Source organism: Echinops telfairi, unplaced genomic scaffold (genome assembly GCF_000313985.2).
Source record: "Echinops telfairi isolate 266 unplaced genomic scaffold, ASM31398v2 ScPeMD7_7465;HRSCAF=8503, whole genome shotgun sequence".
Lineage (NCBI taxonomy): Eukaryota > Metazoa > Chordata > Mammalia > Afrosoricida > Tenrecidae > Echinops > Echinops telfairi.
In genome coordinates this window covers 4,553,258-4,569,884 of record NW_022111365.1, presented here as the reverse complement: position 1 = coordinate 4,569,884, position 16,627 = coordinate 4,553,258, and the positions used below count along the sequence as shown (strand labels likewise).

Below are 16,627 nucleotides of genomic sequence, written 5' to 3'. Positions count from 1 at the left end.
TGGATGTAGGTATGGATTGTGATGAGAGCTGTAAGAGCCCCCCCCCCCCCCAAACGATTAAAACAAACAAGCAGAAAGAAAGCCATGCCCTTGAGCACCTCACAGAGCCTGTGTCTACTCTGCCACCGGAGGTGAGAGGCAGTCACTGGATGTGGCCCTTCTAGCCCTCATCCATTGTGTGCTTTTTCTGGGCTCTGCCTCTGGCTCCCCCACATTTTGGAGGGAACTCTCTGGTACAGGATCGAGGTGGCGTTAAGTCCTGACCTCAGTAGAGGGTGTGGACCAAGTCTCACCCTCTGTTTCCTTGGGAGTGTGACTTGAGGCCCCATGCTTCCTTTTCCGTGGGGATAGTGTTGGCTACAAAGACAAAGCACGCCTCCATCAAAGCCATTCCTCAGAGAGAAATCCCAGGGCCTTTGGAAGAGCACTACTGAGACCTCCTCTGAAGGGGGGGAGGGGCCGAGATCAGAGGTTGTGGCCCAGAGGCTCGGAGGAGCAGTGCTGAGACAATGGACCGGTGGGACAGGTGACAGGGGGACTGGCTTCCTGGCCCACGGAGGCAAAGGCCACGGGACCACGTGCCTGAGAGGCTGAGGACGGGAGAGAGGCTTGGTTGTGGACCCATGACTGTAGCCTTACTGTTTGGCGCACCTTCCTTAATAACCCTTTTAACTGTCTCATCTGTGAGCTCTGTGTGGCCATTGACACAGATCATGGAACCAGCATAGACGTTGAGGGGCGTGGAAGGAACGGTTGGTGTCAGCAAGGTAAAGGAGGTTGGAGCATGGAGGGAAGTCTGACCCCTGTCTTGTGGCAACCGGGAAGCTGGGGGGTGGGGTGGGGGTGGTCGGATATTTCCCCAAGCGGTTTATTGCATGGGGTCACCAGGGATTGGCATTGGCTTGACAGCAGCTGGCTTGGGTTTTGGTTGGGGACCTGGCTTGGATGTGTAGCTTGTAAAGACCCTCGTATGTGACGGTTTCCCATCACGTGACAATCAGGACAAGCAGGGCCTTCCGGATGCCCCTCCAGCCTAGCCTGGCCTTGTCCACAGAGCCAGGTGACCAGACATCTCCCTTTTGGCGGGACAGTCCCGATTTTCAACAATTTTCCCCGCGTCCCGCGGCATTTGAGCAAAGTCCCGACTTTTGGAAAGAATGCACGACAAGCTAGGGTATACGGTTTTCGGCTGCCTGTGGCTATTTCGCCAGGGTATGAGTTTTATCAATGGTGTCCCGCTTTTGTCCCGCTTTACCAATGTTAAAATCTGGTCACCTTACATTTGGCCCCTTCCTTACCCTCGATAACCCCGGGGAGGACATGGGAGGAGGCTGGTGGGTGGCTCTGTGAGCTGGCTGTGTGGGCCAGGGAAGCCCTCGGCAGCAGGTGCTCCACCCAGGGCCTTGCTGGGCCAGTACTCACGCTGGATGTCGATGGTGACAGACGTCTCCTTCCCACCGGGGAGGGCTTTGTTGGTGGCGCGGCACACGATGCGCTGCCCGTTCTCCACGTCCCCAGGGGAGATGAAGAGGGTGCTCACTATGCTCTCCCGCTTGCCGTCTCGAAGCAGAGTCTGGGGGGGTGGAGGGGGGAAGACACCACGTCACTTGGCCTGAGTGGGTGGGGGGACGATGGGCAGTCTCAGAGAGGACAGAGCGGGGGAGCCGGGTCAGTTCCGCAGGCCCAGGGCCAGCAGCCCCCTGCAGAGATTGAACTTGCCTGGTCTCCCTGGCCTGGCAGAGCCCTGGGCTCTGGACGGTGAACTCTGGAAGGGTTTCCACCGCCTGCGGACATCAGTCTGGACTTGCACGTCCGAAGTATAAAAGAAGCCAAGTGGCTCTAACAGAAGCCAGGCGGTGGGTCATATATGAAAATGGACTCATGTGTAGAACAGGCTGGAGTCCCTGGGTGCTGGTTAATGCTTTCGGCTGTGAAGGCAACCGCTGGCGTTCCAAATCCACGGAGAAAGAACTTGGTTTTAAAGCCTGAGAGGCCGCCTTCTGGAAAACCAGCCATTGACACTCATTGCAACACTTGGTCGTGAAGCCTTTGCTCTCCCTAGGTGGCTGTTTCTCCCCATTCTTCGGCTCTGCTGTCCTCCCATCCTCCACGCCTGATGCCTGCACCCAGGCAGCGCCCCAGGGCTGTGCATGTGCACTGGGGCCCAGAAGGCTGCGTCTAGCATGGGATGGGCAATGCTGAGCACTCAGACTGCTGGACGGGGAAGGAACTGGACTCCCTCCAGGCAGAGGTGCCGGATGCAGGCTAATTCTGTCCTCCTTGGAGCCAGGGAGTCGGCGCGTAGATGCCCCTTCTGGAAAGCTCACCTATCCAAACGAGGTTTCGACATGGACTCTGGGTCTTCCAAGGGCCCCGTGAGGATGAGGTCATTTTCCCCACTTGCTGGGCAGAGCTGAGGTCTACCCTCAGGAACCCGAGCCCTTAGCCCCCCATTCTGAGACCCTCGGTGTGGTTATGTTGACCCCACCTTATTAAGTGGGTAGTTAGAGCCCACCTCATCACAGGGATGATCAGTGAGCATTGTGTTGGCTGGCTGAGCCCCACGCTCTGGGCCCGCCCGCCCGCCCTGGAACAGCACGGAGCTCCTCTCCAGAGCAGCACAGCCTCTTTCGGCAAAGCTGGACTGTGAAATCCCAGCGGGGCAGGGGGCCTGGATGGTGCCTGGTGGGCTCTAACCCTGGCCAAGAGCACGTTCTTTCCTGGGACTGAGGCCTTCCCAGGGTGGGGCCAGAGGAGAGAGCCGCTAGTTCCCGGTCAGCAGGGGTGCGTCTGATTAGCCAAAGGGGTCAAGGTCTTGGGATCAGTGAGGGTTGTGTCCCCGCTTTTCACTCGCCGCCCCCCCCCCTGCCCCGCCAGGCCTTGTGTTAATCTGGAGCCTCCCCAAAGATGAGTGTGTGGGTGTCTGTCGTTCAGCTCCAAGTCAAAGCCAGAGCCGTGAGTGCTAACGCGTGGGCATGGCTCTTCAGCCAACCTCACAGAGTCTATAAATAGCCGGTAATAAAGAACAATTTCCTGGATGAAAATAAGACCTCGGGTAGGATGGGGAAGGAGGGGCTGTGCGTGGTGGGTGGGAGGGGAGTCTAATTGTTCCCCTCCTCCTTTCCTTGGGGCTAACAAAGCATATTTGCATAAGTCTGACACTGCCAGCAACCCCTCCAAATACCCCCCACTCAGCAGGGGGGCACGGAGGGTAGTCTGGGTGCTGCTGGGAGGGGCACGAAGCCCTGCTCCTAATTAGGCCTCCCTTCCTCCCGCACCCAGGGTGCACCTCTGCCTCAGAAACATGATTAATGGCATATTTACTGTATCTGGGCATTCGCCTTTCTGGGAAATGAGAATTCTGGTTCAAGTTGTTTGTTCCAGCTAATTAGAGAAAAAGGGAAGTGTGCCTGCAAAACAAAGGGAGAGCCAGAGATAGACCCCAGGCCTCACCCTGGCCCCTAGCGCCAGCGCTGGCTGCCCTGGAGGAGGGGGTGGGCCGAGGCAGGTTCTGGATGAAGCTGGCCTCTTCTCAGGTCCAATCTATCTTCCTCTCCTCATTCACCTGCCCCTGCCCCCAGCCCTCCTCCCCCCGCTGCCCCCTCCCCCCTCCAGTTCTCTGCCTTCCTCCCACTCCGTCTGTCTTTGCATCTTCACGCCCCGTCCCTGTCCCACAGAGGAATGGAGCCTGTGGACTTGGTGGCCTGCAAGGGCCTTCCCAGGCCATTCTGTCCCTCACAGATTTTTGTCACTGCCACACTCGCCTTCCCGCCCCGCCTCTTCCCTCCACTGAACTTGGCTCTGGAGACACCCTGGGCCCTGGGCCCCCAGCCTCCCCTTCAGAAACATTCATCAGCATGCAGATCAGCTCCTGGAGGGGAAGTGAGGGAGTCACTCGGTTCCTGGGCCCCGTCTCTTGGCAATTCACACCGCCCTGCCCAGGCCTCACTGGGGCGCCCTCTCCATAGTTCAGGAGGGCACTGCAGTGCTGCCGTACCCTCTCAGGGGACCCTCCTAGAAAGTCCCAGGCCATGAGGCCCCCAGGCTGCTCAGGAAGATGCATTAGGATGCAGCCCGCCGGAGGGAGGGAGCACTGGGGCTTGGGGTGGGGCTCTGACTTCTGTCTGAAGCCAGGGCTTTAGTCAGGTGCACTTCCCCACACCACGGGCCAGTAACAAGGTGGCCAGAGCCCAGGCTGCAGGTGGCTTTCTGCCCTGCTGCCCATCGGGCATGTGAGCAGGCTCCTGCTTCTGCTTGGAGGGTGTTTCCTGGGCCCCATCAGCTCCTAAGCCGGGCAGTAAGCCTCTGTCCAGTAATGGCCTCCAAGGACTTTCCCTAACTGCCCCTGGGACTGCCCTGGGCCTTGTTGGAACTCCAGCTGCAGCCTGTCTGTGTGCCCACCCTCCACTACTTTTACCATTCACCTCCCCTGTTTCTTTTCCCAGGAGTGGCCCAGGAGCCTGGGTACCGGCAGCCACCCTGCCCTCAACAGAGGCCCCTGGACCTTGACAGGGCAGGGAAGAGCCAGGCTGGCCCAGGAGATGGGAGGGCTGCCTCTGCTAGAGGAGGGGCAGGCCAGGAAGGCTGGGAGCTGCAGCCCCCGTGCTCACTAAGAGGTGCTCATGTATATGCAAACAGGCTTGGAGAGAGGTCTGATTGCCTGGCAACAGACCTCTCTGCTCTCTCCCCATCCTACCTCCCCCACCTACTTGGTTCCTCTTGTAGCTGCTGCTGCGGGAGTGGGCTATTGTCCCCCACTTGAATAAGCCCCAGAGTAGAGAAAGCAGAGGTCTTACCCCCTGCCCTGCAACCCTCAGGGTCCTCAGCCAGTGCCCTAAGCTGGAAGGGGGGCCCTTCACACAGGAGGCCAGGATGAGGCCCTGGCCATGGACAAGTGGGGTGTGCCAGTGATAGGGTGAGTGGTGGGAGGGCAGTGCTCAGCTGGCCAGGGCTCCATGGAGTTCATGGGTCCTCGCATGGAGGGTGGGGGCTCTTGCTTCTTCTGAACCGGTCTCCATGCTTTTCCCAGCATTGGGCCCCAATGAGAAGTGTGTGACTGCCGCCCCCTACCTGTCCCCTCCCCAGGGGAAGGAGCACGTGGAGCAAGATGCTGGCTCCCAGGGGAAGTTTCTCTCTGGACCCAAGCCGGTCTTCTCCTCTTCCACACCCTCTCCTTGTCTGCCTGCTTTGCTTTGCTCTGCCTCCTGCCCCTTTCCGCTGCCAGGGCTAGAGCCTGCTCTTCCTAGACAGGAAGCGTATGCCCTGCTATCCCATGGCCTGGGGGTTTGCTTCCAGACACCCATGCACAGGGCCCTGGCCAGTCGGCTCGCCCAAGCATCTGGGCCCTGTGATTAAGGAGGGGCGCCCAGCAGCCTGTGCTGGGTGCTGGTGGAGGGGAGGGGGTCCTGTCTCCTCCTAGGGGAAAGGCCGGGCCCCTCCAGGAACGATGCAATTCTTCCCCATGTGGCTATATGATGAAGGAGCAGACCGAAGATTCCAGGGAGTTGAGGTGGGTCCGGCAGGGCCTTGCGAGAGGGGGCCATTAGTACTAGCTCACATTTATCCAGCCTTTTTACAAGGTGCTTTAACTGCACACTATCTTTGGGTTTTCATCTCCTCCTTGCTTTGCCGCTGGGTGGGGAAACTGAGGCAGGCAGTGAGTGACTGTTCCACAGGGACGGAGCCCATGTCTGACATTGTGAGGCCTGCCACACCTGGGAAATGGAGGTGCACACCACCCTCAAGGCCCGCGAGGGTTGAAGGAGGGACCCTCCTGCACTGTGGGCAGGCACTCGCCCAGGTCAGTGCTCATGAGCACAGGTGGAGCCAGGGCTACAGCTTCTGCAACTTGTAGGTGGGGATGTTGAGACATAGTACGGTAGACCACACAGCTGCAAGGTGGTGGGCCCTGGCTGCAAATTCAGCCCATCTTCGCTTGATGGGTGCTCTTGGTCCATGGGCCCCTGCAGTGCTGTTACAGGAGGGGGCTCGGGGTGGGAGGCAGCACTGGGCCTCTGGTAGGGACTGAAATGTGTTCCTCAGATGCATGTGGGAACACTAGCCCCTGTATCTTGTGGGTGTGAGCCCCTTCTGCGTCCTGCTGAGGAAGCCTTTGCGGTGCAGGGTGGGTGCTAACCCTAAGCCCGTCTCAGCGCCAGGAACAGCAGCCCCGACACGGAGCCGTGCGCACAAGCTGGGGAGCACGGCGCGACCGTGAGGACTGTCAAGGACCCAGCAACGGGGCTACCGAGCTGGGCGAGACAAGGGGCTCCCTTCCCCTAGAACCCTCGCACGGTCTCCCTGGGTCCAGACTTCCTGCCTGAATGGTGAGAAGATAGAACACTGTTCTTAAAGCGCCCCCCTGTGGCGTTTCTGTCACCGCTGCAGCAGGAAACCCAGGGGGCGGGTGCCCCCTGTGCTCTCAGCCTGGGGTTGCAAGCTGTGCAGCACGTGCTGGATGGAGACTCCCCTCCAACTCCGCTCACAGATGAGGAAAGGAGGCCCAGGCAGCGGGAGGAGCTGTTGGGGGCTTCGCTGCCCTGACTCCTTTCCAGCGGGCTCTCCACTGCCTAAGGTGCCCTCCCAGGTGGCAGGGGCATGAGCAGGTAGGGAGGCCGAGACTGGAAGTGTGTTCTCCCTATTCTGGGCGCAGGAAGCAAGGGGCACTCCCAGGGCATGCTGGTGGCTGATTCTGGAGGTTGCGAGACGGGGTAGCACCGTCCTTTCTTTTTGCAGATGGGCTGTGGTCTCCGTGCCCATGAACCCTGGAAGCAGCCAGGCTGGCCTAGCTTCCGTCCCTCACCCGCCTCTGGATGATGTATTCCCTTTGTCATATATTTTTATTTCAGAACAGCAGCGCGGCTCCAGCCCAGGAAGTAAGTGGGAGGATTTATTTCTCAGTAGACAGCTTCCCCCAGGGATGGTGTTGTGCCCAAGGGAAGGTATTTGTTTCAACGCTGGGCAGGGGCCAGGTTTGGTGGGCGGGCCTGAGATGACCTCTCTGGGCTGGAAGGTCACACCCCTAGAGTGGGGACAGGCCTGCCTCACATGCTTCTCTTTCTAGGACCTGGGCTTGGAGGAGGTGTGGTGTGGGGGTTTTGTTGGTGGTTCGGGGGGAGGTGCCCCACCCTATGCTCTGAGGCCATGGGGAGAGGGAGCCTAGGGTTCTGGAAGCTTGAGCCTCCGAGGTCCTGGTACAGCCTCTGGAGGGGCTCTTGGGACTCTGGGGGCCTGCCCTTATGTGCAGCTCTGCTGGAAGAGACAGGGTCCTCGGCCTGCCATGCCCACATGGCAGCTGAGCAGGCAGTGACTGTGGATCCTGCCTGGGGACTGTCCATCTTCACAGGCTCGGCAGCACGCGGCCCTTGTCAAAGGCTCTCTTTGGGTGGGGTGGGCGGTGGGTGAGGGACTGTGCAGGGCACTTGTAACCTAGATGGCCCCTGTGTGAGAGAGGCACCCCAGCAGGGTACAGCGCTTGGGGAAGGACTGTGGGCTGGAGCTCAGCCCTCCCTGACCCTCAGCCAGGTGCCCTTGGACAGGGCAGAACCTGAATAGCCCTACCTGACTGTCCTCAGAGGGTTGTACTAGACTCAGCGAATAAAACAACACTGGAGGCCCAGTTAGATTCGAATTTCAGAAGTACGACGAGTAATGTTTTAGAGCAAACATAGCCTGCACGACATTGGGGACCTATGGACAGTAAAGAGTTATCTGTTGTTTAGCTGAACTTCCAATTTAACTGGGGTCCTGTGCTTTATCTGGCAACAGTAGGCCTTGGCCTGCCTGTGAATGTGACCTTGGAAACAGGGTCTTTGAAGATGCTATCAGTTAGTCTGAGGTCATACTGGGGCAGCCCGTTGCTTGGAGTGGAATGTTTCTCCTCAAGGTGACTCCATTCAGTATGGCTGTGTGTCCCAGCAGAACTGGCCTCCATCACTTTGATGGCTGATTTGGGGGAAGCTTGGTACTGGGCCTTTCTCACAGTGCACCTGTGGGTGGACTGGAATAGGCGCGGCTGCTTCCTGAAGAGAGAGCAGCTGAGTGTGCAGGCCTTCGGCATCACAGGGGCTCCCACACAAGAGGAGGGTGGGCCTGATGGCGACCAGGGTGACCCCGCATGAAGGAGAAGAGTCAGAAACACACAGCCAAGAGGCACGTGCCTGCCGAGCCATGCCAGCGAGAGTACCACGTGCTTCCAGAAGGGGGGGGGGGGAGGCACCAAGGGGTCTCTCATTTCTTGGAGAGAACTTCGCCCTGCTGCTGACACCTGAATTCGAACTTCTGATCCCCACAGCTGGGAGACAATACACTTCTGTATTTATAAGTTCCCTGGTTGGGGGTGTTTTTTTTATGGTAGCCCTTGAAACAAATACAGGCAGAGAAGTAGACAAAGAGGGAGAACAACAAAAACATCTACAGTACGGGGGGGGGGGGTTCCCCAAGGAAAGCCAAGCCCCCTCTGGCCTCTCCTCCCAGGCCCAGGGCTCACCTTGGAGTAGGTGGCTCCGTTGATAACCTCTCCTTTTTGCAACCAGACGATGGAAGCTGCAGGCTTGGCATTGTTGGCGTGGCAGGTGAGGTTGAGGGGGTCTCCTGCCCGCAGGCTGATCACGGGCCCCCCTAGGATGACGGGGTCATCGGGAGGCACTGTGGGGGAGAGCAGCAGTCAGGTTGGGCCCGTTGCATTGTACGGCAATGATGACAATGACCACACTTTCATAAAATGTGTAATTCCCAAACGTTAAGACAGCAATAGCCACAGCAGCAAGGACTTCTGACCCGCCCACCCACGTTCATTCTGCTCACAGTCAACGCATGAAGGGATGGGGGTCGGGGAGGGGTGGGCAGGCTCCTTAGCCTTGGTTTATGGATTGGGAAAGTGAGAGGCTGCCGCTGAATTGCTATTTGTGGTTTCCGATTATTTTGAAGAACAAAGTCATGTCTGTTGTCTTGTTTAATCCGCACCACAACTTTGTAAGGTCAATGTGATTATCATATCCCAAATATTCCAGGCCAGAAACGTAGTGCGACAGGATTAAGAGGCTTGCCCAGGCGCACATGGGGAATGACCCATGACCCGTGGCCATGCCAGGCCCTGCCCAGCTGAGGGGTCTGTCCCCAGGTGCTGGACCGTCCTCGGCTTTTCCTTCACACTGGGTTCTTGAAGAGCCACTCCACCCCTTTCGCCTTAGAGCGAGAGTAGATCTCTCTGCCCTGGCCCATCACTGCGTGTCCTAGTGTGCTCCGCAACCGTGACTCCAGCCAAGAGGAAGGCGAAGCAGGCTCCCCCGGCCCCTCAGAGGCGTCCGAGTGCCCAGGCCAGGCCTGTGTGGCTGCCTCCCTCCCCAGGGCATTTTCCTATCCAGTCCATCTTGGCCTGCTCTGGCTGCCTCCTGCCTGGCCTTGGGGGAAGTTGGGCCTAGAATGAGTACACTCAGTGAGTGGCTCAGCCCCCTACCCTCCCACCCCCCACCCCCTATCCCCCCATTTTTCTTGTTTCCTGGGGAAAAACAACCCTCATGGCTTCCAAGATCCAATTTCCATCCCACCCAGGATCCTGGCCCGGGAGGAAGCCGGCCCCTTTGGGAAGGTCATCCAACCCCGCCCAGCCTTGGGTGGCTCTGAAGCCAAGCCTCCCCAGGAGGCCCAGTGTGGATGGGGATGAGGGCTGAGCTGCCAGGCTGGAGGGGTGGCCGGTGTGGGCCGAATAATGAAGACAGCCTCCCCCAGCCCCACCCATTGACTACCCGCTCATTAGGCCTCTTAAACCACGAGGGGTGGGCGTGGTCAGATGGAAAAAGCTGGCTAATTAAGGCTTTTTATAAAGGGTGGGCGAGACTAGTTGCCAATGGAGGGAATTTCATCTCCATGTAATGCACTAGGCCCCTTCCAGCAGGGGGCTCGGGCAGAAGGGACCTGCCCTCACACTTCAGAAAGGTGAGGGGCTCCCGTACCTTCTGTCTGCCTTCCCCAGGCCCCAGGCCGAAGGCATTGCCACTGCTCAGGGAGCTCTGTGGGCTGGGAGCACCAGACAGCACGGAGGGATGGGAGCGTTGCTGTTGTTTCCGGTCATCAGTGGACCCCTGCCCCGACTCACGATGACCCAGGCACAATGGAAGGCGTCACTTCTTTCCAGTCTTGCGCCATCCTCCCGAGCTGGGGCCCGGACCCTCTTGATCCCTGGTTGCTTCACAGTAGACGGCCAGCCTTTTCTTCCTGGTCCATCTTAGTCTGGAAGCTCTGCTGAAACGGGCTCAGCATCAATGCCTCCACTGGCCTGGGTGGTGGCTGTGCATGGGGTGCTTTGTGAATTGAACCCGGGTCTCCCACATGGAAGGCAAGAAGCCGACCATGGAGCCCCCTCAGCCCCCATTTGGAACTTTCTCAAACACTCATCACCACGGAATCCATTCTAACTCATAGCAACCCTACAGGACAGAATAGAACTCCCCTGTGGGTGTCCAAGACTGTAACTTCACAGGAGTAGAAAGTCCCATCTTTTTGCGGCTGGTGGTTTTGAACTGCTGACCTGGTGGTTAGCAGCCCAACCTGTAACCACTTAGGCATAGAATAAATAGCTGGCCTGCTCTTATCTTTGCAGTCAGTGACCCACATGATGAGAGATTGCCCCAAAGCAGGCGTTTGAAGACCAGGGAAGCCATTCCTTGTCTGGGATTGAATTCCTTGGGGCATCAAGTGAGGGAGTAAACTGGAACCTCTGAAGGCCCTCTGCCCCCCCACCCCACCCCCACCCCCCCTGCACTGACGTTTGCTGGCTCTCAACCTGGAGGTAGCCAGTAGCTGTGGATTCAGGGTTGCGTGGGCTGGGAGAAGGGTGGGAGTAGCTTAATGGATACAGAACTTCTGTTTGGGGCAATGAAAAAGGCTTGGAAACAATAAGTGGTAATGCTTACACATTATCATGAGCATAATTAATGGCACTAAATTGTACAGATGAAAACGTCACATTTTATGTTCTATGAGTTTATATTTTAATCACAAAAATGCTATTGTCCCTGGTAAATTATATAATGTTATTGTTATTTCATAGCTTACACTGTCCATTGTTTCCCTTTACCCACATTTCTGTTATGCGTCCCCTTGGGGTGGGGGTGGGGCTATATATCCAACCTTGTGATGAGTTCCCCCTTCCTCCCCCTTTCCCCTCCCTGGCCATCTCCCTCCCCTCATGATATTGCTACTTCCACTCCTGTTCCAGAGACTTATCTGTCCTGAATGCCATGTGTGGAGAGCTCTTATCTGTACCGTGTGTTCTCCAGTCCAGCAGATTTGTAAGGTAGAACTGGGTCATGGTAGTGGGGGTCGGGGGAAGAAAGTATTCAGGAACTAGAGGAATGTTGTGTGATTCCTCGTTGCTAGACTGCACTTTGGTTGAATCATCCCTTCCTCATACTGATTCTGTGTGTGTGTGATATCCAATTATTTACAAATGGGCTTTGGGTCTCCACTTCCACCCCCCTCTTTCACTTCCATATCATTGTTTGTTTTGGATTTTTTGATACCTGATGCCCGATCCCGGCAACACCGCATGATCACACAGGCTGGTGTGCTTCTTCCATGTGGGCTTATTGAACAATATATAATTGATTAAGGATACATGAGGGAGGGGTAAAAAGAGGAGCTCATACCAAGGGTTCAAGTAGAAAATATTTTGGAAATGATGGCAACATGTACAAATATGCTCGCTACCATCAATGTATGGAATATTATAGGAGCTGTAAGAGCCCCCAATGAAATGGTTTTTAAAAATGCTATTGTCCAGCTAGTCCCAAAACGAACTAATTTGAAGCTCGGCAGGTGGACCCCGGCACCAGGGGCGCTGGCAGCTCCCAGCTGGTTTTGGTGTGTGGCCAGGTTTGAGATCCAACCAGCTAGGGGTTTTTGCTTAGGTGATGACCAACCAAAAGGCTGGCAGTTCAAAGCCACCCAGCAGTGCTACAGAAGAAAAGCCTGGCCGCCTCCGCCCATCAAGAGGACAGCCCACAAAACCCTGCAGAACAGTTCAGCCCTGCAGCACACGGGTGTCAGGAGCTGGCACCCACCGGCCACAATGGGCTTGCAGTGGGGAGACCAGGGAGGCGTTTCCAAAACAGAAACACAAAACACAACAAACAAAAATCCAAGGCCTCCCTTCTCACTTCTCTGATGTGGTGTTCTTGGGATATTGGGATGAGGGGCCGGAAGAGTGGGGCTGGGCTGTGAGTACTCAGGCACACACGCTCTCACACACACAGGCATCCACCCTCAGAATGAGCCCTGATTACATCTTCCCAAATAAGTGGTTATCATACCGGTTATTCATGTAGCCATGCATTATTGATTGGCCTTCGCCTCATTACACACCAGATGGGGGTAGGGGGGTGTGCAGTGGGGGCTGCGGTGTGTGCTGGGTGGGGGTGGGCAAGTAGCAGGGATGTTTGGGGGCCAGCAGGCTGAATAGAAATCAACAGGCCCTATGCAGCTGCAATTTGGATGGAAGGAGGGCAACTCATTACCTCTCCATTCAGACTCGGGCCCAGACTCGGGCTGGGAGGGGCGAAAGTCTCAGAGTTTCGGAGCCCTGAGATGCATTATTCATACTGCGCGCCCCCCCACCCCCTACCCCCGCCAAAGGTTGGTTATTATCCTGAACCACTATAGAGTTTGGTCTCCTAATTTTTAATCACAGGGAAGGTGGAAGTATTAGCCTTTTGTGATTAATCCAGAGATAAAAATAGTTGACTGCTTTGGTGTTGTGCTTGTTGTCAGGGGGAAAATGCTTTAACTGTTGGGTGACTGAGCCCTGGGGCAGACCTGAGTGGGTCCCAGTCAGCACCCATCCACCCCGTGGGGACCAGCCTCTGATAGGGCCTAGCCTGGGGAGAACCCCGGACCAGTGGGTGGCAAGGGGAGGGGCTCAGTCTCCTGTGCATGTGCTTATGCAAGGACTGAAGCGTCTGTTTGGACTCAGGCGTCACAAGGGCAGGGAGGCCACGCTTCCTCTGTCCCCATTCATTGTTCAGGATTTGGGCAAGCAGCTGGGGATTCCAAGCCCACCTACGCCAGCCTACAGAGCCGCTGCCCCTGGGCACGACTGTGCACACACAGGGTGCAGTGTGGGGTGCTCATTCTTCTCCTTACCTATCGTGGGGAGTCTCTGGAATTCCCTCAGCTCTGCTGCCTGCTGAAGGCGAGGGGGTCTTGTGTGGAAAGGCGGGGCAGGGAGACAGCACACAGTGATGTGTCTGCATGGTGGGGAGAGAGGGAACGGAGGCCCCAGAGGCATGTGGATGGCCCGAAGGCCCCAGGTCACCTGGCGAGTGAGGGCTAAGGAAGCTGGGGATGGGCTAGGAAGGGCATCCTGGCTCTACCCAGCGTGGACAGCTCCCACCTGCTTCGTGTCCTGCATGCCACTGGTGCACAAGAGACTCTGCTGCTGAAAGCTCGGTGCCACTCATTCTCAGAAGCGCTCCTTTGGGCAGAAGGTCTTGGACAGGAGCTAAGCGGCCCTGTGGCCCTTTTCTACTGGACATCTGCTGAACAGTGTGCCGAGTTGGGGCCAGGAGGTCTGGAGTGCGTCTTCTCTCAGTCCTGTGCCCAGGGACCTGTGGACTCCTCCAGCTCCCTGGGCTTGCTGGCCTCTGCTAGCCACCCAACTAACTCACCCGAGCACTGTGGCCCCATGGGGTTTCCTCAGAATCTCCCCATTAGCTCTCTGCCTGGGCTTTCGGGAATTCCTCATGCACCAGGTCAGCTCAGGTGGGTGATCCAAGCCCTCTCCTTCTCCACAACAGATGTCTGACTGGGCATGTTGTCTATTGACACCGGGCCAGCAGCTTGAATATGGAGGGTTATATTGCCCAGCGAAGGGCTGCGAGGTCAGCTGGCCCTCCTCCTGCCCCCAGGCAGAGACCCTCACAGATCAGCCCTCTGGTGGGCCGGCTGGCTCTCGTCCACTCATGCTGTGCATTCTTCACCAGGCAGGTGGACTGGTCTGTGAAACACGTTCATGTCACCACTGGACTTCAGACCCCTCCGGCTCTCCATTAAAGCTACAAGCCCTTGGTCAATGGGCCTTGTTGGGGTTCCAGTGGCCCTTCTGTTTTCAGAACCTGACAAGCTCGTTGCTGGTGTAGGGCCATACCCTTGATCTTCTCCACCAGGAATCCTCATCTGTCTCTGGGCTGACTGGCTTCCTCCCATCAGTCAGGCCTTACTGTGGATGGCAGTGAGACCCGCCCTGACCTCGTGTCTAAACTGCCCCTCAAAGACTCCGTGACATCACCCCACTTTATGTTCCTCATTGCTATTGTTTGTGTCCTCTCACTGGGAACCAGGCTCCCTGACAGACAGAGCCTTGTCTGTCTTGATCATTGCAGCATTGTGGTGCCTCCAGCACTCGACACATAGTAGGTGCTCAATAAATAATTGTGGACTAAATACATGACCACTGGGAGTGTCCTCAGGACATTGACTCCTCAGGCCAGCACTCTTTATACTGTCATCGCTGTGTGTGGTGTCTACCTGTGTGTGTGTAGAGTAGGTGGAGGTGAGTCAGTGTCGGGGCAGGCTGATAAAGGTCCTTTTGACTCTTGATGGGGCTGCCGTGGAGAGACTCTGCAGGATGGCATTTGATGGCTGAGGGCGAGGGATGCTGGCCTGGGGAGTGCTGGGGTTTTCCTCAGCCAGTTTTCTTGGTAGCATTAGCCTCTTGGGAAGAGGGGACCCCAACCTGATTTGTCAGGGACACTGGCTGCAAATTCAAGACCCGTGGGGCTGAGTGAGCAGGAGGCAGCTCAGTGTTCAGCCCCAGGCACTCCAGGAAGGCGTGGAGAGTGCGTGGCATTGGCTCGGCTGTAGGGGCAGACTGGAGCACAGAGAACAGGCTGGGCATCCACACCCATCCCAGTCCCTGCCTCTCAGGCCTCCTTATCCTAGCCTTCCTTATCCTAGCACCCCCAGCCCCGGTCTGCCTTGCCAACCTTCCTCCCTTCCTGTTCTTTCAGCCGGCCTCCTCCGTGTCTTAACAGAGAACACCCAGGACAGGTGCCCGTCCTCATGGAGCTGGTGGTGAGACCAGGAAGTCGTCCCTGGGGTGGGTCAGCAGCAGCAGCCTCCCCGGGGATGCTTGTTAGAAATGTAGCCCCTGTGCTTCAGCTTGATGTCCCCAGTCAGAATGTGCAGTTCACGAAGACCCCCCCAGAAGCCTGATATGCACCTTGAAGTTTGAACAGCATTGGTCTAGAGGGTTCAGAGGTAAAGGAGCCTTACAAACCGGTGAGTGCCATGAATGAAGGTGAAGAGCAGAGAACACAGCAAGCCCCCCAGCCCCTTAGGGTGCTCTGCCCCTTGGCTGAGATCACAGAAAAGCACACACCGCTGGCCCCGCAGATCCTGGGTAAGAAGTCAGAGGCACTGGCTCCCTAAGGGATTCCTTGGCCTGCGCCGTTTCTCTAGCTTGGAATGCTCAGTCTCCTTCCCCTCTGCTCCTGGCCTTTGAGATGTAGCCAAGAGGGTTCCCTCTGAAATCCTCCACTGGTCGAACGACTGATCTATGATCCCACAGTATTCCGGGTATTCTCCGAACACGCACCTTGAACATCGCCTGTCCTTCCCGTGGGCCCCGCGCCCCATCCGCCCGGGGACCCCTCACCTGGCAGACGGAACATTCCCTGCAGCTTTGTTGTAGTGACCGCGCGGTGCGCAAGCTCATCGCGGCGAGCTGGAGGATGATGGCGGACAAGGCATGTGATGGGACAGCGAATGTGCTTATCTGGGAGGCGGGTAATGAAGCGCTAATTCACAGCGTTGTTAGATGATCTCTACGATATGAAGAACTCGGAGACAGCCCTGTAAAGGGCCACACAAAGGTGGATTATGATGTCTGATTTCTAAAATCAGACTAATCATGAACTTTCTGAAAGACACGCTTGTTGTACTCTTGACGTGCTGTGAAGCGGGTGTCGCCAGATAGACAGACGCCTGTCGTGAGGACGAAGGGACAATTCGCTGGTCTAAGGTTACACAGCTAGAGCGTGGTGGAGTACTGCTGGGGGCCCAGACCCGCTTGCCTTCCGGAGCTCTGAGGACGCAATGGTAAAAGGCTGCGCTGCCCACAGAAAGGTCAGAAGTTTGAACCCACACAGTGACCCTGCGGGAGAAAAGACCCAAGGGTCTGTTGCCGTAGAGTCTAACCTTCCTAATGCCGTGACCCTTTCATACAGTTCCTCATGTTGTGGTGACCCCCCAACCATAACATTATTTCCGTTGCTACTTCGTCACTGTCAATTTGCTACTGTTATGAATCAGGCAACCCTTGTGAAACAGTTGTTCAATCTCCAAAGGGGTCGCCACCCACCGGTTGAGAACCGCTGGTCTGGACACTCCAAGGGGCAGTTTTCCTGTCGCGTGAGGACACTGCAAGTCGGGGTTGAAGTGAGGGCGCCCGACAGCAGCAATGTGCTTCATTTGGAGTTCCGGGAGGGGTGCGAGGCAGGAAGCGTGGCTGCTGACAAGGGGTGAGGTGGGAGAGCACCCAGAGGGGGCTCCGAAGAAAGGCCTGCTGCTCTGCTTCCAAACCACGGGCCAAGGAGACCCCCACGGAGCACAGCGCGCTGCCACCCACGGG

At 57.0% G+C, this 16,627-nt stretch overlaps 1 protein-coding gene across 1 annotated transcript in view; it reads right to left on the bottom strand.

The window, feature by feature from the left end:
* KIRREL3 (kirre like nephrin family adhesion molecule 3) overlaps positions 1–16,627 on the bottom strand; it is a 171,643-nt gene that overhangs the window by 47,950 nt on the left and 107,066 nt on the right. Inside the window, exons 5-6 of the mRNA XM_045283646.1 lie at positions 8,489–8,646; positions 1,423–1,573 (exon numbers count right to left, since the gene is read on the bottom strand). Of these exons, the coding sequence (XP_045139581.1) occupies positions 1,423–1,573; positions 8,489–8,646 (309 nt within the window). The remainder of the gene's footprint in view (positions 1–1,422; positions 1,574–8,488; positions 8,647–16,627) is intronic.